The 23,922-nt window shown below is 42.0% G+C and overlaps 1 protein-coding gene across 1 annotated transcript in view; it reads right to left on the bottom strand.

Annotated features, from left to right (window-relative positions):
• Positions 1-136: 136 nt before the first annotated feature.
• Positions 137-23,922, bottom strand: part of pcsk5b (proprotein convertase subtilisin/kexin type 5b) — a 75,561-nt gene continuing 51,775 nt past the window's right edge. Inside the window, exons 21-37 of the mRNA XM_062381870.1 lie at positions 19,175-19,277; positions 18,313-18,449; positions 16,037-16,237; positions 13,801-13,863; positions 9,581-9,635; positions 9,352-9,497; positions 8,482-8,688; positions 7,820-7,903; positions 7,514-7,700; positions 7,212-7,426; positions 6,088-6,330; positions 5,767-6,000; positions 4,873-5,053; positions 4,098-4,315; positions 3,210-3,307; positions 2,820-3,030; positions 137-2,023 (exon numbers count right to left, since the gene is read on the bottom strand). Of these exons, the coding sequence (XP_062237854.1) occupies positions 1,617-2,023; positions 2,820-3,030; positions 3,210-3,307; positions 4,098-4,315; positions 4,873-5,053; positions 5,767-6,000; positions 6,088-6,330; positions 7,212-7,426; positions 7,514-7,700; positions 7,820-7,903; positions 8,482-8,688; positions 9,352-9,497; positions 9,581-9,635; positions 13,801-13,863; positions 16,037-16,237; positions 18,313-18,449; positions 19,175-19,277 (2,990 nt within the window). The 3' untranslated portion in view covers positions 137-1,616. The remainder of the gene's footprint in view (positions 2,024-2,819; positions 3,031-3,209; positions 3,308-4,097; positions 4,316-4,872; positions 5,054-5,766; positions 6,001-6,087; positions 6,331-7,211; positions 7,427-7,513; positions 7,701-7,819; positions 7,904-8,481; positions 8,689-9,351; positions 9,498-9,580; positions 9,636-13,800; positions 13,864-16,036; positions 16,238-18,312; positions 18,450-19,174; positions 19,278-23,922) is intronic.

A 23,922-nucleotide genomic window follows, 5' to 3' on the forward strand; every position in this document is an offset into this window, starting at 1 on the left:
AAAGCCACACGTCAAGCAATGTGACACCGACTTCAACGTGAGAAGGACGGTGGCAGATGTCCCTGAGTCGATGTTGTGTCTATTTGTTCAGTGTAATTTGAGATAAGACACTCAGTGCAAAGGTTGTACAACAAAACATCTTCACACAGTGTTTATTTGAAAGTTACATGAGAATACAGAATATCAAATAGAACAGTAGTCTGTAATATAGGCCTACCGAAAATGGAGTGCTACATTGGTAATCTGTACCTGTTTCAGGAGACAAGTGAATTGGGATTAAAGCATTTTTACACTGATTTAGCTTTCTTACGCAACGAATCACAAACCAGATCCAGTTTAAACATGTTACTAAGCCTCGTTATCACTGGGACCAGGGAGCAGTCACCTGTGTGTGTCGGTTTGCATGGACCTCAACACCACATCCGCTGGTAAATGAATACAAAACCCAAAACACACATACACACACACACACACACACACAAACACACACACAAAAAGACAGATCAAAATACAACTTTACTCTAAAGCAATCTCACCCACAGGATATTTCACTTCAACCCGCTACACAGGAAAATTCCCTCATAACAACACATCTATCACACAATTAAAAGGAACAAGTTGCACAATTCAACAGTTGAGCAACACAATTGATGCTAAGGTAAAAGACGAGGTGACAGTGAAATATATTTAAACTGCAGACAGAATCATGAGTGTGTTTTGCCACAAATTTTATTCATTGTATAATTAATGCACAATTATTTAAAAACAACATTTTCTCGCTAAACAGAAGCCGGCTCGTTTCAGTCCTTTGCAAACATTAGACATTTCTCTCCCATAGATTGTGCTCTCTCTCTCTCTTGCTCTCTCTTTCATATTCTGGAGGTATCCCTGACTCCAGAGCTGCAGGATCCAGATTGCCCGACTTAACTATTATTATTATTATGATTAACTGTTGGAAATTCCTCTATCACTTATTTTCATTATAACCAGTCTGACAGAAGTTACACAACTGTTCCTGGTCTCTCTCTCCTATCCCCTCCACCCCTCTCTCTTTCTCTTCTCTCCTCTCTTTTCCATCCTGCTCTCTTCTCTTCCCACACTTTTCTCCGTCCAGGCAGATGGACACCCTTGTTGCGTCTGGGTCATCTCTTTTTTCCTTTGAAAGGGGAGATTTTTCTCACCGAAGTGCTGCTTGTTTTGGGAGCTGTTGGGTTTCTCTACAATCTTGTAAGGGTCTCAACCCGACTGTGAGATGCTTTGTATGATGCGATTTGGTGCCATAAAAATAAAATTGGACTTTTTGTTTCCCATATATGTACTTTAATCCGTCACATTTAGGTTATTTCTGAAACCACAACTTACGCAGGATAAACCTAGAAAACTCAAATATGTTTTAATCTTTTTAACTGTAAGTCTCTCTGGTCGCCAGGTTGGAGATGTGAAAGTCATTTATTGTGTTGAAAAGTCACCCTGTCAGGAGAAGCTGTAATCTGAGTTTATTAGAAATAAAGGAAAAAACACTTGTGAATACAATCAGAAGAAAAAACATGAAACAATCAGCATACAAGACGGCCAAATATTACATTTCCTTTTTAATATTACATTTTCTACATTCCTCAACTGTGAGTGTAGCTCTCGTCATCATACTCCATCTCAATCTCATCTTCGTCCAAGAGTCCGTACTTAAACTTCCGATACACTGTCCCATCTTGTCCCATGTATATGATATCATCATCCTCTTCTTCGTCATCCTCCTTACATTCGACGATTTTGTCACTGTAGTCCCCAAACGCAGAGGCGGTGGGCTCTGGGTTGATGCCTCCATTGGAATCCAGTTTCTCATATCCTCCAGAATTGGTTTTGGGTGCAATTGCGAGGGTTCTAGCTCGGGCACTGAGGAAGAGGAAGATCCCTCCACCCAAGGAGACAATAAGTAGAACACAAACCGTGATGAAGAGTTTGGGGGTTTGGCCTTGAGCCTCAGCTGCCTGCATCACAAAGTTCACGCCCATGATGCACTCGTCTGAGAAGAAGGAGACGGAGCAGAGCATTACAATAGACAAGTGTAACTTGTGTACAGGCTTTGGTTTGCCTCTGTGCCTAAGACAGCCAGTGTCCACAGGCATCATGTTTTCAGGTTGTCCATCTGTCTGTCCCATTCTTGTGAGAATGCCGTGAGGGAATTTCTTCATATTTTTCCGTGGTACTCAAAGATTAACTGATTCGAGTTTGTCAATCAATGCTTAAAGTTTGAAAGTCAAGCTCACAGTGACTTTACAAAACGCAGCTTCTCAGGAACTCCTGGAGGGCAGTTCTCAAACTTACAAAACAAACAAACGTTCACTTGGACTCGAAAATGTATTCTTTCGATTGAAGGGGTCAAAGGTCAAAAGTCACAGTGGCCTTAACATTATTTAGACTGAACCTGCACTGGTTGGTGGAGGCATGTAACCACAGTGCGTTATTTCTGTTATTTTTATGAATGTGTGTTTCACAAGATGTTCTAATGAAATGCAGACTTACTGTGATGACTAGAGGCTAAGGAAGCGTGACAACTTCCTTGTATGAGGAACATTATCTTTTTTAAATACTGGAAAAACCCTGTGAGTCAGGAGGATGTTGTCACGGTTGGAAAGCTTTCAATAGGATAATTTATAGAGCAACCATTTCTAATGGCAGAAGTCCTGAAGGCCTTTGACCCAAGACTCACACGCATGAATGCTTTATTCCAGGAAAAGGTATGATACAGTTTGTATTCTTATGAAGAGCAAGCTGCATCAGTGAGATGACACAAGGCGCCTCAGGGATGGGTGTGTTACCTCGTGAGGCCTCGCAGTCACAGCACTGCCTGGATATCGGCCTGTCATCGTGGCGTTTCTCAGTTCCACAGCAGCTCAAGCAGCGGCCGTCATCGGACAAGATCTGGAGTGCAGGGCACACGGTGCAATTCCACATGCTGGGACCTCGACAGTCCACGCAGGAGTCGTCACACGCCCTGCAGCTGGGCTCATCCCTCTTGGAGTCAGAGCCCTGGAGCAACAGAAGAATCAGTTATACAGCTGACTAAGCAGTGTCAACTTCACACATCTATCTCAGCGCAGCCTTTTCCAACTGCAGCTGAAGTTGTACTAATAATTTAGTCTGTTTTTCATTAGGTAAATGTGCAAGGTTAGTTGAATGTAAACAAAAGCACTATTGCTGTCTGTCACCTTAGAAGCATAGAAGCCTATAAGACACTGGGATTCACAGATTCCACCCATGAAAGTGTAGCCGTCATAACAGGACAGACAGGCCAGAGCGCCCTCATCTGGTGGAAAAGAGACACGGGAGGAATCACACGTCAGGAAATAGTTTCATATTCAAACACAACATTTAACCTGAATTTCAAATGGTTAACAACGACAAAAACAACAGCAGACGTGTGCCATGACCTATATATGATAACTAAGACAAATAATGCATTATTTTGTAAGGGCTTATCAAAAAGACATTATATTTAAAAAAAGGATAGATTTTATTCATTCATTAAATAAATAATAATATAGAGCAGTAATAAAGAAAATATTAATGTGTTTTACTGTCAAACGTATTTTACCTGTGACCGTGACCCTTGCAGTGTTAATAACATGAATTCAGATGGAATAAATGTGCATTTGTCCAGTGTGCTGTGTGAATTATGTGGAAAATGAGTTTCACTTTGTTTTCTACTGTCCACCCTATTGTGAACTGTGTGATGCTCTATTTTGCACAAAGATGAAATTGGTCTATGATATTTACACATAAAATATTATCAGGAGAAAGCCTTAATTTATAGCTATGTAATAGTTCTATGTGTGATAAGTTTGTTTGGGATTTCTTTTCGATTTTTTTGTGCCGGTACATTTTGCATGCATTGCTATGATTGAGATAAAAATATCTGTTATATATATTTATTGCATTTAATTCCAGAATCTCCTTTATGAGTCCGGACACTGACCTTTCATACATCTCTATCCCTTAGTCCTGTGGTTTTGATTTAATGTTCATTATTATTACCGGGCTCACAACTGTGACGGAACCATGAACTCATAAAAAAATCACACAAAGCCTTTGGTTACCGTTGCAGCTCTTGCACGTTGGGTGACACTTGTAACAGTGGTTGGACCTTTTCTCTTGGTAGTAGGTTGGAGGGCAGCTCTGCAGGCATTGTCCCCACTGCCTCAGGTAGACGTAGTCCTGCCGACAACTCAGACAGTTCCTGTTACCACGACCCGAACACTGGCTACAGGAGGGGTCGCAGCGCTCGCAGACCATCGTGGTGGTGTTGCCAAAGTGACTGAAAAGGAGAGCGGATACCTGTTCAGTTTTTGATGTAGAGGAGAGTGAGAGTGAGTAACTGTGCAAGCAACTTCCAAGGTGCATAGAGGAGGAGAACCTTCTCCGGCCACACTTACTCACACATATCTCTACATCTATCTTAGAAACACCTCTGGGCCATTATTGACTCAAAACTGAACTGTGAAGCAAACTGGGTGGAAAAGGGAACCACTGTTAATAAAGGAATCTGCCGTTTTTCCACATTGACAAAACCATGTTTCTTGTTCCATCGTACTTTCATTGAGCTGTGTCTTTTTGTCTTGTATTATAGTTTAGAAAACTTCAGTATCCATAACTTTTTATTGTTATGTTTTAATGCTTTTTATCATGTCTTGTCTGTGCAGTCTGTAAGTTGTCAGTCAAACGAATGTGTCTTTTCTCGACTGCAAACCAAATCTACATACGGGTACAAATCAAGTAACCCGAAACACTTCCGGGGTCCAGGACAACTTTGACGTCAGGCCAATGCGTTTTTGACTTGTGGCCTTGATCAGGGTCCCGCCTGCGTGTGCTTACCTTTCAGAGCAGGTTTCCACGCAGCTGCTTCCCTGCCTGAAGAATCCAGGCTTGCAGGTGCGACACTCCACACTGTGGCGGCCGACACACGACTCACAGCTGAAGTGGCAGCGCTCGCACACACGTTCATCCTTGTTCTCGGCATAGTAACCCACGGGACACTGCTGCACACACGTGCTGTCTGATGGACACAAAGTCAAAACACTGAAGGAGAAGTTTGCACAACATTTAAAGGGATAGTTCTCCCAAAAATGAAATTTCACTCATTATGGATGGGGGGGGGTGAAGTGTTTGAATCATGATAAAATGGTGACCACTTCTTTTGACCACGTGCGAACGCGGGTCCAGAGGATATCAGAGGACATTAAGGATAAGAACACAGTGTAAAATACGCCATTTCGAGTCATATTTAAATGTTAGGGCTTACGGTCACTTGGATGTGCTACAGGAGCAGTATTGTGTGTTGTGTATTTTTTCTGTATATAGTTAAAAGAAGTGGTCACCATTTGCATCAATTGTATTGGTTGCCCCTGAAACTCCAACAGGGTTTTGTGGAACACTTCACCCACCACCTCCCGACAAAGTGGTGAGTAGATAATGAGTGAAGTTTCATTTTTTGGGTGCATCTGAGTGTTTGTATCATTAACTAGAGATTGTTATTATAACTCACCAAAGAACAAACGAAACAAAAAACACCAAAATCACACTAAACAATACCAATACCGAAATTACAACAACCTTATCAACAGGCCCAACAACCTAAGGTAAAAATAAAAGAATAAACAAGAAAAATAAATGGACGAATAGATGAATAAATAGCTTTGAGTAATTTATTTTTTATTTTGGAGAGAAAGAAAGAGAAGAAAACTACTCCGATTCTGTTTGGTTACTTACTCAATAGGAAGTTTGGCTCTTTGCAGTTGAGGCAGTCGTCTTTGCTCGGGCCAGAACAGCGATGACAGACTTTGTGACACTGTTGACACTCCCCATTCTGGTCCATGTATGAAACCAGAGAGCACTGGTGGAACCACACACAGTGTCCACTGGCATCTGTGCGTCTGTCACTGCCACAGCTGAGGCAGGACGAGGGCTCATGGCCTGAGCAGGTCAAACAGGACCTGTCACAATCTGAGACAATTACAAAAAACAAAACCACCGTGAGACTCAGCCCACTGGAATCATGGGAAAGGGCAGAGAAGTTCCCAGCTTCCTTACCTCTGCATTCATTCGTGGACTTATCATAATAAGTGCTGCTGACACACTTGGCCAGACACTCTCCTTTGTAACGGACAGCTCTCGGGTTGCGACACGCATCGCAGTCATCCAAACCCGGTCCGTCGCACGAGGCGCATTCAGCATGGCAGCGCACACAGTCCTGCTGCGTCTCACTGGCGAAGTAGCCGTCAGGACAATCGTCCACACACTTGGCCTCGAGCAGGAAGTAGTACTGGTCACACTCTGGGAGAGAGAGGTTTAAAGATAAGGCAAGATGAGAAAAGTCAGGGATAAAAATGTATTATTCCAATGTGCACGTTTTATCTCATGCAAACCAGTTACATGTCTGGTTGTGGTTTCCAACATGAAAGCCTGGATGCATTTTTACATTTCACCGCTTTTTGAATTTCTTCCTCTTTCCCTGGGTCATTACTAGCTTCCTGTTCATCACACCTGTTCTTCTTATCATTCTACACTGATGTTACACTTACACATACATATTATTCTCATGATTATTCTTCTTATCCACTTTTGAACTCTATAGAAAAAAATGTTATATGTGATTAACCTCAGAGGAAATAATAATATATCTTTTTGAGAAAAAACTTTGTGGAGGAGGTTGTTTTCATTGCAGGATATTGACAGGTAGGTTTGGGCCGAGGCGGAACTCATTAACTTCTGGAGTAGAGGAGAGATACAGGAACAAAAAAATCACTTTCTTTAGAACTGAGAGGTCGTACGTTTTTCAACGATTCTGTGTATTTTCTAAGACATTTTGAAGAGATCTTTATGGAGCCATAGGTAGAGTTAGAATATCTATGATCCGATTGGAATTTGGAGAGAATCCAGATAATGAAACAGCTACCAATATGTAGCTATGATAATAGTGAGGTATAAGCAGTTATGACACAATAGTTACAAAGGAATATCAAGATACATTTTGAACCAGACCCAAATAGAGTGGAGAGTCCAGAATATTATCCCCCTACAATAAGATGTAGTGTTTACACTGCATTTCAGTCATAAAGATCTACATGGCTTCAGTGAAAACATTTTTATTTATCACTCAATGAGGCCAACATTAAACTTTCCATCATTAACCCTGCTCGACCCTGTGCACTTACTGTTACAGAGGCCGTCCTGATTGCACTCGTTGCAGTGAGCTGGGCAGTGACGGCACTCTGCGTCTGTTGTGTAAAACCCCTTTGGACAGCTTGACCTGCAGGAACCATCAAGCAGGAAGTAGTGACCCTCACAACTCAGACAGTTGGAAGAATTGCCACGGCAGGACACACACTCTGGGGCGCACGGCCGGCATTCACCACCTTGGGGAAACCCTCTGGAAAAAAGGTAGTGACGGGAAAGGATGAGTGTCTGACGTCTTAGGGCGATGCCTCTTCACTTCAACCAAGAGATAAAACACGACCTTTGACACTCCACAACACACGATCCATCTTGCAGGTAGAGCCCACTCCGACAGCGCTGGCATTGCTGTGAGTCCTGGCACATGACACACCCCTCTGAGCAGTCCTCGCACAGGCTGGTCTCCTCGCTGGAAAACGTGCCGGCTGGGCAGTGAGATGTGCAGGTTTCTCGAGCAGTCAGAAAGGAACCTGAAGACATAAGAGGAAAATTACATCACTGATGAAAAAAATGGGGACCAAATTTGTCATGAGCCAACAGCTTCCCTGAGTCTCCCCCCGATCTAAGACAGAGACAGAAGAGGCTTTACCTGAGGAGCAGCTCCTGCAGTCCTCCTTCCCTGCAGCAGAGCAAGTCTTACAGGAGGAGTGGCACTGCTCACACTCACCTTTACCTGATGACACAAAGGACAACAAACCACTTACTGAAAGCCCATGAGATGTGAGATTCTACCATGTGTTCCTTGTTACGTCCATGCCCCCCCTCCCACTTTATTTTGCACAAGCAATCTATTTCAAAAGGAAAACAGACTAAAAGACGAGAAATTGAACACCTTGCAAAATACTTGGGGTATAATGTCACTTTTGATTGTTTGTGTGCTGGACGCTGTGTACAGAGCTTTTATAAACAGTCCATGGTGAACAGTGAAGTTAGAAAAGTTTGTGTTCATTTTACCTGGTTTATCTGCAATGAAGATCTTGTAGTCAGGTTTTTTAAAAGATGAAACTGAATTAGCTTTCACCTAACTGCTCTTATTTTCAAATACATTGTGTGTTGGCGATTTCAGAAGTCTGTCAACAATAATATACACTTATCTTTAGTAATATTGAACACATCGTATGTCCAAATTGCACGGAAGAACACAGATGCCAAGTGTGAAGTCGAGAAAATTAATTGTTCTTGAGATACGCGTTCCACATGAGGACAGACAGACGTGTGTGGAATCAGAGGGTAGATCAACACATCTCGTACTATTTCTGAAGTGTCTCTCGGAGCAGGTGGCCGTCTGTCTTCCCTCCAAACACTGCCCATTGTCCAGCGTGAATCCGTCCTCACAGGAGTCACAGTCGTCGTATTGTGGCCCTCCGCAGGTACGACAGGTGCGGTGGCACGGCTCACATTCCCGGCTCTCCTCATCCACAAAGAAACCGTCCTTACAGTGATCCACACATTCTCCATCTGGACAGACCGACACAATTCATCTGTTTGCTCTTCAACATATAATTATTTTAATAGAAGACTTTTTGGGGGTTGAAACTCGTACTTGGATGTTTGTGATCACACAGATCTGAGCCACTTTAGGCAATCATGCAACACATCTGGCCTTGGACAAAATGGATGTAAGCCTATAGTGGCCCACTTGTAAAATAGCAGATAGAATAGAACATCCCAAAACAAATGTGGGCCTTTTTTGGCAAACATGCTGTGCTCTAGGTTTTGAGTAAACTGGATGAAAGGCTAAAGTGGCCCATGTGGAAAATGGTGAATATGGCCCAAATAACTCCAAAATCAAATTCAGACCTTTGGTTTACATGTGGTATTGCTATGGCTTACTTGTGGCCAATGTGCCATCATTCCAGGCTGTATTTGGATCGGATGTAGGACTTGTGGGTCAATTTTGGGCCTAAGTTTATCAGAAAGTTTTACAATCACATTTTTTTTTACTAAATTAAAATATTTAATGTGAAAATAGGATGCAGATCAGTGAAATAGTGGACGAGTCTGAAAACAACAGTGACATTAAAACAACAGAGCCACCCTGTTACCAAATGTGAAGAATGATGAGTCACCCAGTCGTCAAACCATAACTCCACCCAAAATTACAAATGGATCAAACTTTACCAGCGATGTAGTGTCCTCCCTCGCACCAGTAGCACTGGGACTGGTCGCAGATGACACATTGTTTGTCCTCACAGGGAGCACACACCATTTTGTCGTCTGAGCTGTAGGTCCCATCTGGACAAGACTGATGGCAGTCTGTGTTTAATCTGACAGACGTACAGACACATTGTCAGTATTAGGACCAATAACTATGTATAACATGGTGAAATTCTCAACCAAAGAGACTTACTTGTAGTAGTCATCTTCACATTTGAGGCAAACAGTCTCCTGCTCTTCTGAATCCTCTGTTGTAAAGATCAGAAGCCAGGTTGAGATCAGGCATGTTGTGAAAACTGGATTAAATGCACAAGGTGTTTACAAATCTCAAAGAATGACAAGAAATGGAGAATCTAGTGAAGCAGCATCACAGAGATAATAATGATACATAATCCCATTTTACTCTTTACCCCAGTTCATTTTTCTCTACGTGCCCAAAGGCAACACAGTGACGCTCCAAACCCAGCTTCACCAGCAGGAGGCGCTCTGACAACACATAATAACTGTGTCCAGTTCAGTGCAGAGTTGAAGGGCACACTCGGATTAATCATCAACAACTGGGACCAGTGAACTGGCAAACAAATCGAACCCAAACGTGGAAATCAATGAACCTCTGTGGTTATTTCGGTTCACATCAACAATGATTCTCTGGTTTTTAATGAGTCATAGCTGCTGTATTTTGTATGCATGTGTGTGTGTTTACCTGTGTTGTCAGCTGGTACTGCAGATGTGTTTACAAAAATTCCGCATCATGTGAGTGACAGGTTACAATATGTAAAAATCTTTTTTAATTTTTGCCCCAGGTGTGCGTGTGTGTGTGTGTGTGTGAGAGAGAAAAAAGTCTTATACACTTGCAAAAGGAGAAATACATTTTGTTTTGTAATTCATTCCTGCAGTCAATCCAACTGGTTCCCGGGGAAGAGCCACTCTGTCATCCCTTAGTTCAACAATGTCAAAACAGGACAGAGAGCATGAGAGAGGGTTTCGACAGGAAACAGAGCGAGAGAGAAAGAGAGGGAGGAGAGAGGCAAGGGAGAGATAGAAAAGGGAGAAGGAGGTGGAAATAACTTCTAAAAAAGCCCCTTCTGCAGACTTTCCCCGGGGACTTTCATCCTCTCCAGAACAACCTCTGTCGACCCCCACACCCCATTCCTCTCTGTCTCCTTCCAGCACCCACAACTTAACACTGCAACGGTTTGCACTTCAATGCAGTCAACAAGCCACTACCTGTGAAAGCAATTACTCATACAGAGAGGGACTGGGAGGCAGAAGAAGGTGGGAGGGACTGAGGTATAGAACAAGGGAGAGGGAGCCAGGAGCCGGAAATCATGCCTCCAGGCTGTGTCTGAAGTGAAGACAGAAAATAGCGCCCGCATAAATATTAACTGTACAAGCCAGGCAATGGAGGGGAGAGGGGGGCTCAACAGAATTCAAACTGGCATACACATCCTGAGGTATGCACTTGTGGAATGTGCAAGCGCTCACACATTTACAGGCACTCACAAGCTATACGTTACATTAGCACCTATATACCTGATGCACATGCACATACATGCAATCCCATTAAAGTGATTCACGCTTATTTCCAGTTAAATAAAGAGGAGCTGGTGTATACAGACATCACAGGGGGTCTGGATTTCCGCCTCAAACCGTCACTTGAGTGGGAAACGCTGATGCAGTGTGTTTATCAAGAAGTGATTTCTGAAACAGATGTGAGAATATAGTGAAGCGACATATGTTCTAAAGAGCTCCGGTCAGAGACAGAAAAGCAGTCGTAGAGGAAGTACTTAAACCGTTTACTGAGGTAAGTATGAATAAAAAGGCAAAAATGTACTCAAGTAAAAGTCAAAGTACGACATTAACTTTTCTACGAGAGTGAAAGTAAGTAAGAACTTGCTTTTGCAAGTGTTAAAAGTTCCTCGAGCATTTCAGGTGACTCTTCTACACCAGTGAGGCTGCTGCAGTAGGAGGAAGATTGTCCGCCCTGATTGGATCAGTGGAACCGATCACTTTTCAATATTGAGTACTTAGAGAAATCTATAAAATCAGTGTGAACATGTGAAATTTTTGTGTAGAGTAGAGTAGAAATTACATATATTTTTTTATATAATAGTGGAGTGAGAGTGAAAAGTAAATTAATTATAGATTCATTAAAAATATACTTATGTACAGTAACAAAGTCAAATATGATTAATTATATGATATTATTCAAAGCTCTAGTCCATGATTAATGTGTAAAGAACGCACAGAGGTTTAAAAGCCTCTGATGACGAGACACGACTGACATGCTGCTGCATCTTATCACACAGGATCAGACTGGAGATCTCACACTATAACACACAATCACTTACAAAGTTTCTACTAACTGCTGAGTCCAACTTAAAAAACAACCCACTGGCGACCTGTCCAGGGTGTACCCCTCCAGGGCCACGTAAGCTGGGATCGGCTCCAGCCACCACAACCCTCAAAGGATAAACAACAAATAATGAACAGATGGAGAGGGTGTAGTTGCCATTTTAAAACCAGTAACCAGCCTGTTCAGTGTTTTTTTTACAAATTTAAAACGATAGTTAAGGTCACATCAAATGTCTTGAATCTAATTTATATCTTAACTTTGATTTAAGACTTAGTCCCAAATTATCCAACAGAACAATGACGACCGATCAAAACAACCTCACATTCCAGAGAGATCCTTGTTACTGTAAATGTCTGACGTGCTTTCCTTGCATTAGAAGAGCAGGGTGACGCATAGTGTAAGCATGCACGCCCACATATCAGATGCCAGTCTCAGACACCACACGCTCTGTCTCATCTTCACTTTTGCCCGTGGCATCGCGTCAAAGGGCCAATCATCTCCCGACTCTAATTGTTCAGCCTGCAGAGTTGTGATTACTGAGAGCTGGTGGCTGACAGGGAGGTTGTGGTGAGGGTGAGAGCGAAGAACGATATTCCACCCAGAATTCGTAATGACTTAATAGCAGCCCATCTCCACCTCAAACTAGTTTAGCACAACAACAACTTTCCATGGTATATGGGTAATCATCTCTGGCAGACGGATATGCTCTTGTCTTTATGACTTTTGCTGACGGGGTGAGGTGAAGTGGCACGAAGAATGAGAAGTAGGGACAACTTCAAGTCTAAGTTTGATCCATTGACTGCACATGAGGGCGGACGACACGTCTCTGATTCCGAGCAGAAATGAAGCCTAAATATCCGAGACAGGAACGCTGCCATCTTGCACCAATGATGTCATTTGGAGCCAGGGTCTGTGCAGTAGCAAATGGGGGAAGGAGCCGCGGTACTGAGGTCCGACCAATACAGGTGCTGCACCAACCACGGGTCAGTCTCAGCTGTCAATCATGACATTTCAACATGTTTTTAAAGAATCCAATAACTACCCAACTTACTGGGGAAATTTAGCAGATACATCAGAAATAAACAGCTTGAGATGATATGGTGGCTGCGGAGATAAAGAGGGTCATCCACCAAGCAGATGGTTGAAGGTTTGATCCCTGGCACATTCAGTCTGCATTCCCAAGTGTCCTAGGGCAAGATACTGAACCAAATTGCCCCTGACAGCTGTGCTGACAGCGTATCGATGGTTTGTGATGAAAAAAGCGTGAGGCATAGTGGCGCTGTATGAATCCATGCGTGAATGGGTGAATACACTCTGAGGGGTTGATAAGACTGGAAAATAGCTATATAAATAGAGTCAATTAACCATTATAAAATTTCTAGAAAATATATTTTACATTTAAGTTTGGTCCATGTCCCATCTGCAAACATGAAGGAGGCTGGGTTTTCTGCAGCCACCCGTCAGGGCACGATTGTATTTTTGGGGAGCCATCATGTCGTTTATCTTTATGTACAAGCTGTGTCTCGATTCAGGGGCCGGATCCATCAGAGGCTGCATTTGAAGACCGATTGCGGCTTCTTCAAATGTGGCCAACAAATGTGTCCTTCCATCCCTGAGAAACAAAGGCTCCTGTGGATGGATCCTCTCAAAGCCAACCTATCTATTCTCCAGAAGGAGACAGACCCTGAATTTTGACACTGCTACCATCAATGGTTCTAACATTTCATGGTGCTGAGGAAAAAAAAAAATCTCTCTCAAAACATCATTTAGAAGTTTGGAGTTTTAGAGCGCTTGTCAGATAAATACAGTCTAGGAGAATCAACATCACTCCTGGGAAATGTAAAAAAAACTTTGATGTATTCCAAACAATAAAGCAAATACAGTGAAGTTTAGGTCTAAGATGGTCTATGTTGGAGTAAACACACACACACACACACACACACAAACACACATGTGCGGTGCAGTATATAAACAGTTGCTGCTGCTGTAATTTGATCTATGAAGAAGGTGGAAGAGGAAGAGAGAAAGCGAGAGGGGAGAAAAAGACATCTACTCACTGCGTTCACATTGTTTACAGCCCTCGTCACAGTGGAGACAGTCCTCATCGTCTGCAACTTCACCTGATGAAGACAAAGGATGCAAGAGTGGAATGAAGAATAAATAAGACACAAGGAAGAGAAGAGAACATTAAAGAATACACAAACTCGGATGACTGCGGCTGTATGCCTCTATCAAACAGTGCAGTTTCAGGCCTAATACAACTCTGACCACTGAAATCTAATCAGGTCATCTGAGAGTCTAAATTAACATTTGTGCCAATTTTGAAAGGGTTCTCCCCAAAATGTTCTTCAGATAACATGTTCACAAGGGGAAAAACCTTTTTCATTGAGGTCACAGTGATTTGTACCCTATATCTCCAAATTTCAATCAGTTATTAACCAAATCTGAAAAAAAAAACTTTCTTTGATTGTTTCCTCCATTGTTGCATTCACAACACTAAACATCTGAGAGACTATGACCTTGATTTTTGACCTTTGACCTTTGAGATGAGCCAGATCCTCTTTTTTGTTCGCGAAATGAACACGTGACACGTGTGTGTCGCACATGTGCGTGATAATTACATTAAATCAAATTATTAGCAAAGCGGGTCAAATCCCACCTCTGTCCACGACATCAGTTTTACCTGCTCCAGGGTTCAGGCCTGTGTCTGTCGGGCCTGTTGAGACCTGCCGACCACATGTGATAAGAACTTCGTCTCATCCTCCCACTCACACAAGTTTAAATCCTCACATACATCGTTACTCTGCGTCTCACATTCAGTGAAGTCGCACCTCTCTTATCTCAAACAAAAAAAATACAAACACCTAAAACGTTACAGGTTTTTTCTCACTCCTTCTTTGACGGGCATTGTCATTTTGACCTTGAACGATGATATATCCATACACGCCTTATACAACCCATATGCTGACATTTAGCAGGTTGTCTCATACATTTTGAATTGTAATTAATACAATTCAAATTGATGTCAGTTTCTTCCTTTAAATCAGAGCATAAAACGCACTTTTATCATATTGTATTCCCTGATTTGACCTTACTACAGTTTTTATTATTGTAATGGGTGATCTTGCTTGAATGTTAGAGTTAGAGTTTTTTATTTGTGGATCACTTTGTTTTGAAAGTGCTATATAAATATAGATATTATCGTTATTTTCATTCTTGAATAGTATGAAGATTCTTTCATGACAAAGTCACACTAATAAAAAGATCTGAATCTCTAAGTTTTATAAATGAAACTTCCTGAACTTTCCAACGCACTTTGATTCATTTATGAAATATTATTGGTTCCTCCAGAAGCTGAAAACTCCGCCAGTGAACTGCACATTTTTCACACCTGACACTGAAGTAAAAAAAAAAAAAGCTAGTGGACTAGTTTAGTGAAGCCAGAGCCACAGGACAGTTTCCAGCTCTTCGGTTAGCGTGTGATGAGAGTTCTTTAAAGCTGTGGCTCGGAGCCCTGCATGTTGGCATAATTTCTGAGAGCGTTTGAATTTTAATACTAGCTGTAAAATGAGGTCAGTGTGCTACATGTGTGTTCCCTTAGGTGACGTTTGCCATATTCAGGCCAGCTGTGTGACAGTGGGGCTGAGAAGCAGCTATTAAAAAAAAACCTTCAAACTTCTTCATGAATTCAAATTGTAAGTTGTCTGTTTTGATATGGATATGTATATTAACATTCTTTAGTCTTGTTACCCACTCAGAATGCTTTTCAGTTCAGTTTTGCCGTTAACCCGTTCACCCTCATTCATGCAGTTTATCTATGAGCAGGACTTTCTCCATAATCCATCACTCACAGACTGAAAGGCAAAGCCGTCAGGGGCCATTTGGAGCCAACCCGCTCTACTCTCTAATGCATTGTCTTATTACCTTCTTCAAGGAGGTTATGTTTTCACCCCTGCACGTCTGTTTGTTTGCAGGTTGGTTGGTTTGTCAGCAAGATTACACTAAAACCGTTAAGCGATTTTTCCACGAAATTTGATGGAAGGATGCGACATATGCCAAGAAAGAACATGTTCAATTTTTGAAAAGGACAAAAGGGCAGAACCAGGAATTTAATTTAATTAAAATTGTATCATTTTTGAAGAAAAGATGTTGATCTGCATTGTTTTGTTGGTTAAGCTATGTGGCTTGAATGAATTGAAGCGTACTCCATGTGATCTTCTACTTGATTGTTGTGTTTTTACTGTGCACCATTTTTCAGGTGGTAAATGGAGATATTCCTTTTATTTCTCTCACCTGCGCTGCACTCCAGCGGGACACACAGGCCGTTCCTGGGCTTGTGTCCTGGGCTGCAGTGGAGGCAGTGGTTTACTGCAGTGCAGATGAGGCAGTCTTCCGGACAGGGCTCACACTCTTTCCATGCAGAGTGGAAGAAGCCTTCTGGACAGACATCCCGACACTGACCCTGAAAGAAGTACCTGGTCCCACCAAACTTATCTGGAAGATAAAAGGAAAATACATCAACGGTCAAAACTCTGATGCCCAAAACAAATATTCGGGGGAACAGCCTTGTCTGTTTGTCTGTCATTCAATATATATGATAATTGAATGATGAAACATTGACTGCAGGTCTGAGCTTTTCTTTCTCCATGTCACTTAAGTAAACTTGTCTTTCTTGGATCATAGATGAATTTACCTTTAACAAGGAGGTTATGTTTTCATCTCTGTCCATTTGTTTGCTTGTTTGTTTGTTTGTCTGTCTGTAAGGAAGATTAAATATCAGACTAGCACAGAACTTGGAGGAAGGATGTGGAATGGGTCCAAGAAGAACCAGTTACATTTTGATGCAGATCAGGATCAGGTGGCAGATACAGGATTTCGTTTCACTTTCGTTAGTGATTTATCAATTTATTTCAGACTCAACTGCTAATCCTCAAGTTTGAGATTTTAAACTGGACTTGAATTTTTGATTTAACTTGAATCTGAGCAACTACATTGAAACACTTGAATTTTCAGTCTTTAAGCCCTAAAAGGTTTTTGATATTGGAGATGACTAAACCTTTTGGAAATATAAACAAGGGGGAATCCCCAAGATACAGTTAATTGTACAATTAGGTATTCAATTGCTTGTAAGATTATTTGCTTCCCAAGAAATTGAACAAAACCTTGTGTGACTGTGATCTCATGCAGGTCTGGGCTTGTGTGTATCTGTTTCATATTTTTATTAGCAACCTCTTCCTCACAATCCTTGTTCACGGTTATACTCACTTCTGCAGCTCTTTCACTTTTTCACTCTCCACAGACAGCAGGGATGTAAAAACTCTCTGAGGTCAGTCTCAAAGTGTATCTGCTCAGCATGTGTGTGTGTGTGTGTGTGTGTGTGTGTGTGTGTGTGGTTGTTTTGAGAGAGAAATGACACGGGGAGAGACAGATGGAGGATCTCTTCATGTTATTTTTGTTATGTCTCATTGAACCTCAGACAGACCTGCAATTAAATGGAACCACATTTGCAAACACAGTCTGACAAACTTGCTGGCTAATTGAGAGTGGGGGAGCGTGTGTGTGTGTGTGTAACAGAATCTCCCTAGTGTAAATACATTCGTTCTGACAGCCATAACACAGTCTGTGACGCCGTGATAAACACAGTTGCTACTACCACCTTTAGGCTGATATTTCTTCAGCTGTGAGCCTCTAATGACATCCGGGATTTCTCACGTTGTTTTTTTACACGGATGAGCAATGATTAAGGTTTCTTTTCTTTTTCTTTTTCCAATGGTCTTTGGAATGGCCGATCCTTAGATTGTTAAACGCACCATCAGGTTAGATTTTTCGATCATCAAAGGGAGGAAACAACAAGTCAACAACAAACAAATGGTTGATTGCCTCCTTACACACATCTGTCAGCAGGCCCTGGCTGAATTACTGCTTTAATTAGATTAATTTACCTTTAGAGGACTGATTGGTGCAGTCTGGCACAAATGAGCCTTAGCTTGATCCTTGGAATGCTATGAAGAAGCACGATTTCCCTTACATCCCAGTCAGAGCCTGATAGACGAGTCTTTAAAGGAAAACACCAGCTCACCTCTGCAAAAAGCAAGAAGCTACCTGTGCCAGCTCAGAGCATGCAGGCTTTATACTGAGGGAACACATAAGAAAGTATTAATGATTTATCTGCCCTAGCTGGTGTCGCTTAAGCTTGTTGCAGTGGTTCCTAAACTAGTGGTCTGGTCCCCCTGGACGTTGAGTCACGAGACACAGTGGGGTTGTCGTGTAAATATTTCCATAAATCAAATACAATGTAAAACCAATATCAGCCAGAATCGATAGATAAATCCAGGCAAATAACCGCAAGTTAATCTATTGCACCAAAGGATACATTAAAGATTTAGATTTTTTTCGCACACTAGCTCAAACCAATATCTGCTGGGGCTCTCTGGCACTTTTTGGTTATTTTGGGGGTCTGGGGTTTGAAAGGTTTTGGAACTCCTGCATGGCTTAAAGGCAATTTGGTTTTAAACTATGAGCAAATTAATACCAAAATATATATTATTTTCATTTGAAAGCCAGTGTACCTCTGTCGCAGCTGGTACAGTTGTCTGGTCCCTCGTCGTTACACTCGTGGCAGGAGTGGTGACAGAGGTAGCACTGCCTCCCCATGGAGTAGCGCCCTGTCTGGCAGCGGATGTTGCAGTGTCCGTCATCGAAGAACCTGTGTGGGAGTTGGGTTTGGCTCAGAATCAACGTGCAACCCACAGCCTTACAGTCACTATATGTGATGCACATAATGATGGTGCTCCTCTAAAATACGCAGAAATACAAACAGTTCAAAGCTATTCAACGTATGTATGTTTGACTCCATGGCGACTGGCTAGTATCAGTGTTTGTAGAAAGCATGAGGACAACGATCGTGAGGATTTGGTTCAAGCGGATTCAGGGTCTACTGTATGTTTAGACTGTACATGAAGATAGACGATATAACAGCTCCGCTTAAGTGAAGCCAAAGCATCTTGTACGCCCCCTAGAGGCTGATATCAGTATAGGTCATAAACCTTGCCTCCTGCATGTTAGTAGATGGGACAGGGATCAAACAAAAAAGTCAAAGTCCACGTCAAATATTGAAATATGTTCAAGTTTTTGCTTTTCCTATAAGATGCTATAAATAGGGTGCAACGTCATGATTGACGATTGGTCGAGCACTTTTATTGGTGGCACCTCAGAACGCCAGCCTGTGATCGCTAGTGCCCAAACTCCAAATAAAGCCATCAGCACAAGAAGGCAGCGTTTTAACTCAGGATATTTGGGCTTCATTTCTGGACAGTGGGAGGAAGTGTACACGCGCCGTCTATCTTTACATACAGTCTGTAGTCTATTGGAGTGCTGTGAGTGCACCTCCAGTGTCCCTGCACCAGGTGTCAGCGTGTCAGGCGTCCTCACCGTGATGGAGGGCAGCTGGCGCAGTCGTCTCTCTCCGGACCTGTGCACTGCTGACAGGTCACATCACACAGGTGGCACTGTTTGCGTTTGCTCAGATACTCGCCTGCAGACAGGAGTGAACAACATGACCTCACACCCGCTGACTGACGACTTCTCTCAACCACTTCTCCGTGTTTGTTTGTATTTGTGTCCCAGATTCCCAATTCCTCCTACTGCTCTCACAATCTTTTTTTTCTTCTTCTTTTACTTGATTGACTTGACTTGATGCCGCGATGTTATCGTTACACCAATTATAACCACCAGTCATTTCTTGTTGTTTTCACGTCATTGAAGATCTAGCTCATTATCCTCTGGCTCCCAACATCCCCTGCACAATAACAACTATATTATCCCAGTTTTTTCAGTTGTTTTCCCCCCGGTCTTGTCATCTTATATAATGTGCAAATTCCTTTCACAGGTTTAAAAACAAACATTACTCTCAGACCTTCTAATTACTGTGTGCATTTAATAAAAACAGAGAGACCTGAAGTTGGAGTGAAGACAAAGAGGAAACAAAACAGCATACGATTTCTTTCAAGTTGTGTATGTGTACGTAGGAATTGGACTTTTGATAATGGTGATGTACATACTTTGTCCCGATGGTTTGACTGACTATAAACCATCTACAATGCTTTCCTCAGTTCTCTCTGCACCACAAATCATGCGGCCCTAACCAGGTTCCCAGCTGAGAGAAATGACCCGGAAGTATTTCACTGGCAGCTATAGTTGGTGCTGTTTGAATTCTCTAAGTGATGAGGAAAGGAGCTTCAGTGCTTCCTAACTTATCTCCTTTAGCGTAGGAAAAACTGGACCCAACTTTACAAAAGAAAAGGAGAACATTTCTCACAATTCATATTGGCAGCCGTATTTTAGGTGAAGCAACATCATAGCTGCAACCGAGCAGAACAACGTAAATATATATATATATATATATATATTTAATGGAACAGCTGTTTTATTCTCTTAGCCTGATCAAAAACTAATGCATATGGTTTTGTGAGCACCTGGTTTCTTCAGTCAGAATTCACTGTGAACAAGCACATTATACAATTTAATGTTCAGAACTGAATACCACTGAAAAATATTCTCCACTCAACAGATTTATAAAAGGGTCAAAAGCACCATTCATGTTAACTCTTCATATGTAAGGGTATCATTTAAATTTGTACTTTTTATTCAATTATAGAGCTTTCAGGGTCAGTTTGGGATTCAGTATCTCGCCTCAAAGTCACTCTGTCACCTAGAATGGTGGAAATCGATTGTGTTGTTACTCCAGATGGTGTAAATGTTGTCTCTATATAAACTGATAGCAACTTTTCTCAGGACGAGTAATTCTGTTATGGACATGAAACTTTTCTTGAATTGCAGTTGTACAGCACGGAGTTTGTCACTTGATCATAAAGTCTGTACATATCTTCTGTCATAAAAAAAGTTGGTTTCAAGAGTCAGTCAGAGTTTTTTCACATCATGGTTCTCTTCTCCGAACTCGAGGTCAAGAACTAGTGGTTAGGAGATGAGATTTGTTTTTGGCAATAGGTGGTTGTATAACTTAAAGGTATTGTCAGCCATTCCCACACCCTGACCCACGAGGGCCAAATGAGCCAAGCTTCTTGGATGAGAGGTGACCGCTCCGGTTGTGTTCGTACATATAGTTGAAAGTTTGCACACCCCTATTGAAATGCAAGGTTTTTGTGATGTAAACAAATGAGACGAAAACAAACTGAAATCTTTTAGGGGGAAAAATAATGTGGCTGTATTCAAAAATAACCAATCACATTCAAACTCATGTTAAATAGTAGTCACTACACACCTGCCATCATTTACAGTGACTTTGATTAGTCCCAAATAAAAGTTCAGCTGTTCTAGGAGGATTTTCATGACATTCTCTTAGTTGCAACTTACAGCAAGAGCTCTGGTACAGCAAGCATCAGAGGGATCTCATTGTTGAAAGATATCAGTCAGGAAAAGGGTACAAAAGAATTTCCAAGGCATTAGATATACCATGGAACACAGTGAAGACAGCCATCATCAAGTGGAGAAAATATGGCACAACAGAGACAATCCCTAACCCTAACCCTGAACATTCCCCCCAAATTGATAAGACGAAAAGTAAACTGGACAAGGAGGCTTCAAAGAGGCCCACAGCAACTCTAAAGGAGCTGCAGGAATTTCTGTCAAGGACTGACTGTGTACTACATGTGAAAACAATCTCCTGTGTTCTTCATATGTTTGGTTTCTGGAGTAGGGTGGCAAGACAGAAGCCTTTTCTTACCAAGAAAATCTTCCAAGCCCGGCTTAATTTAGCAAAATCATACATGAAGTCTCCAAAAAGCATGTTGGGAAATGTGTTATGGTCTGATGAAACCAAGGTTGAATTTTTTGGCCATAATTCCAAAAGGTATGTTTGGCGCAAAAACAACACTGCACATCACCCAAAGAACACCGTACACACAGTGAAGCATGGTGGTGGCAGCATCATGCTTTGGGGCTGTTTTGCTATCTCCACCTTAGTCAAGGTTAAAAAATTTGCACAAAACCTTCAGACATCAGTTAGGAAGCTGAAGATGAAGAGGAATTTCACCTATCAGCATGACAATGACCCAAGCATACGTCCAAATCAACAAAAGCATGGCTTCACCAGAAGAAGATTAATGTTTTGGAATGGCCCAGCCAGAGTCCAGACCTGAATCCACTTGAACATCTGTGGGGTGATCTGCAGAGGGCTGTGCACAGGAGACGCCCACGCAATCTGACAGATTTGGAGCCCTTTTGCAAAGAACAGTGGGCAAATATAGCCAAGTCAAGATATGCCATTCTAATAGACTCCTACCCCAAAAGACTGAGTGCTGTAATAAACTCAAAAGGTGCTTCAACAAAGTATTAGGTTAGGGGTGTGCACACTTATGCAACCAGGTTGTTGTAAGTTTTTTATTTTTTCAATTGAATTGTTCACGTTATAGGTCACTTTAAAGGTGGAAAAAGTTCGGACAAGATTTATCACAAAACCTTGCATTATAACAGGGGTGTGTAGACTTTTTATATCCACTGTATATACAACTCAAGAAACTTACAGATCCTCATCGTCTCCCCAGCACAGACAGATTCATTTTAAAAAATGAAGCGCGAAGTTACAAAACCTACACTCAAACAGTTTGTGGGCTCGCTCCAGGACTGGGTTCTTTTCCCGCCACACTCCAAAGACACGTGGAACTGAAACCAAGTTACCCACAAATGTATTTCCTCTGGTTCACCACTGATGACTCTCTGAAGTCTTTTCAGACCGTGAGCACGACAAGGTGATAAAAGATGGTTGGAAAATACTTCTCATAATTTGACCAGATTCAAGCTTAACAGGAGGCACTTTTTATAAGCTATTACTATTAATGGGTTGTTTGAGTGACCAGGTGATGGAAACATCAGCAGATCATCGGCTCAGCTGAAAGAGAAGTGAGCTTAGAGCAGAATTATCTGTTGCACCATGAAGAAACATTTTAACACTTTCAGTTGCTTACTTGTCCCCTGAGAATAAAAGGCCTCAGAGTCACATCCTCCTCTGTTCAATGCGCTGAAGTTGTGCACAGATTTTGGAAGGTCGGAAAGTTTTTGTTGCAACATGGAGCACAGGCTGGAAATTAAGTGTGTTGGTTGCCAGAACTCTCAAAACCTGGAAAAGCCATTGTTGAGTTACTGGCACGGATGAAATCATGATCGCACTCCAGGTGGATATCATACTAAGCTTTGGAGCAGTAAAAAAACATTTTAGTCATGCGCGAAATTACAAATAAATAAATGTCCAACAAATTATATTTTTGCTTGACTTTGTTTGCATAAACTCAGGACACAATTTTTTTTTTTTTTAATCTCACCAACCTTGTGCTTCACACTTGACAGCAATGAAAACATTGTCATCTATCCTACCTTTGTGTTAGACAAAGGTGACAGACACTGGCTCAGGCATGAGGATTGAGTGGTGTGTGTGTGTGTGTGTGTGTCCTTTAAGGCAGCCGCGAGGTTGTCTGTTCTCTCTGCTTTCTGTGAAAAGCTCAATTGTTCCTTTCAAAACAAAAGAGCTTCTTTGTGTACAAACACAACAGGCGGTGACTTCCCATTCAGCAGAGCGCCGCAGAATCCATTCAAACAGCTCCCAATAAACGCCGACACTCTCCTTCACGCACACAGACACATTCTTGTGCTTCCATCTTAGAGAGGACACTCAGGCATTTGGCAGCCCCTAACCCTAACCATCAAAACTAACTGCTTGACCCTCACCTTTACCCTAACCTAACCTTAAAACCAAGTCCTCACCCTCAAACAACCCTTTGAACAAGTGAGAACTGGCCAAAATGTTCTCACCTTCCCAAAATTCTCTCACTAAGGTCTACACTCGCCATGGTCCTTACAAATATAAGTATGGGTACGTACACGTACACGCACACACACACACACACACACACACACACACACACACACACACACACACACACACACACACACACACACACACACACACACACACACACACACACACACACACACACACACACACACACACACACACACACACACACACACACACACACACACACACACACACACACACACACACACACACACACACACACACACACACACACACACAGTCTCCCCGTCTTTCTGTCTGTCTCCCTCTCACTCACACACAAACAAACAGGGAGCCTGTTCTCAAGGGA

The sequence above is a fragment of the Platichthys flesus genome, chromosome 3 (assembly GCF_949316205.1).
Source record: "Platichthys flesus chromosome 3, fPlaFle2.1, whole genome shotgun sequence".
Classification (NCBI taxonomy): domain Eukaryota; kingdom Metazoa; phylum Chordata; class Actinopteri; order Pleuronectiformes; family Pleuronectidae; genus Platichthys; species Platichthys flesus.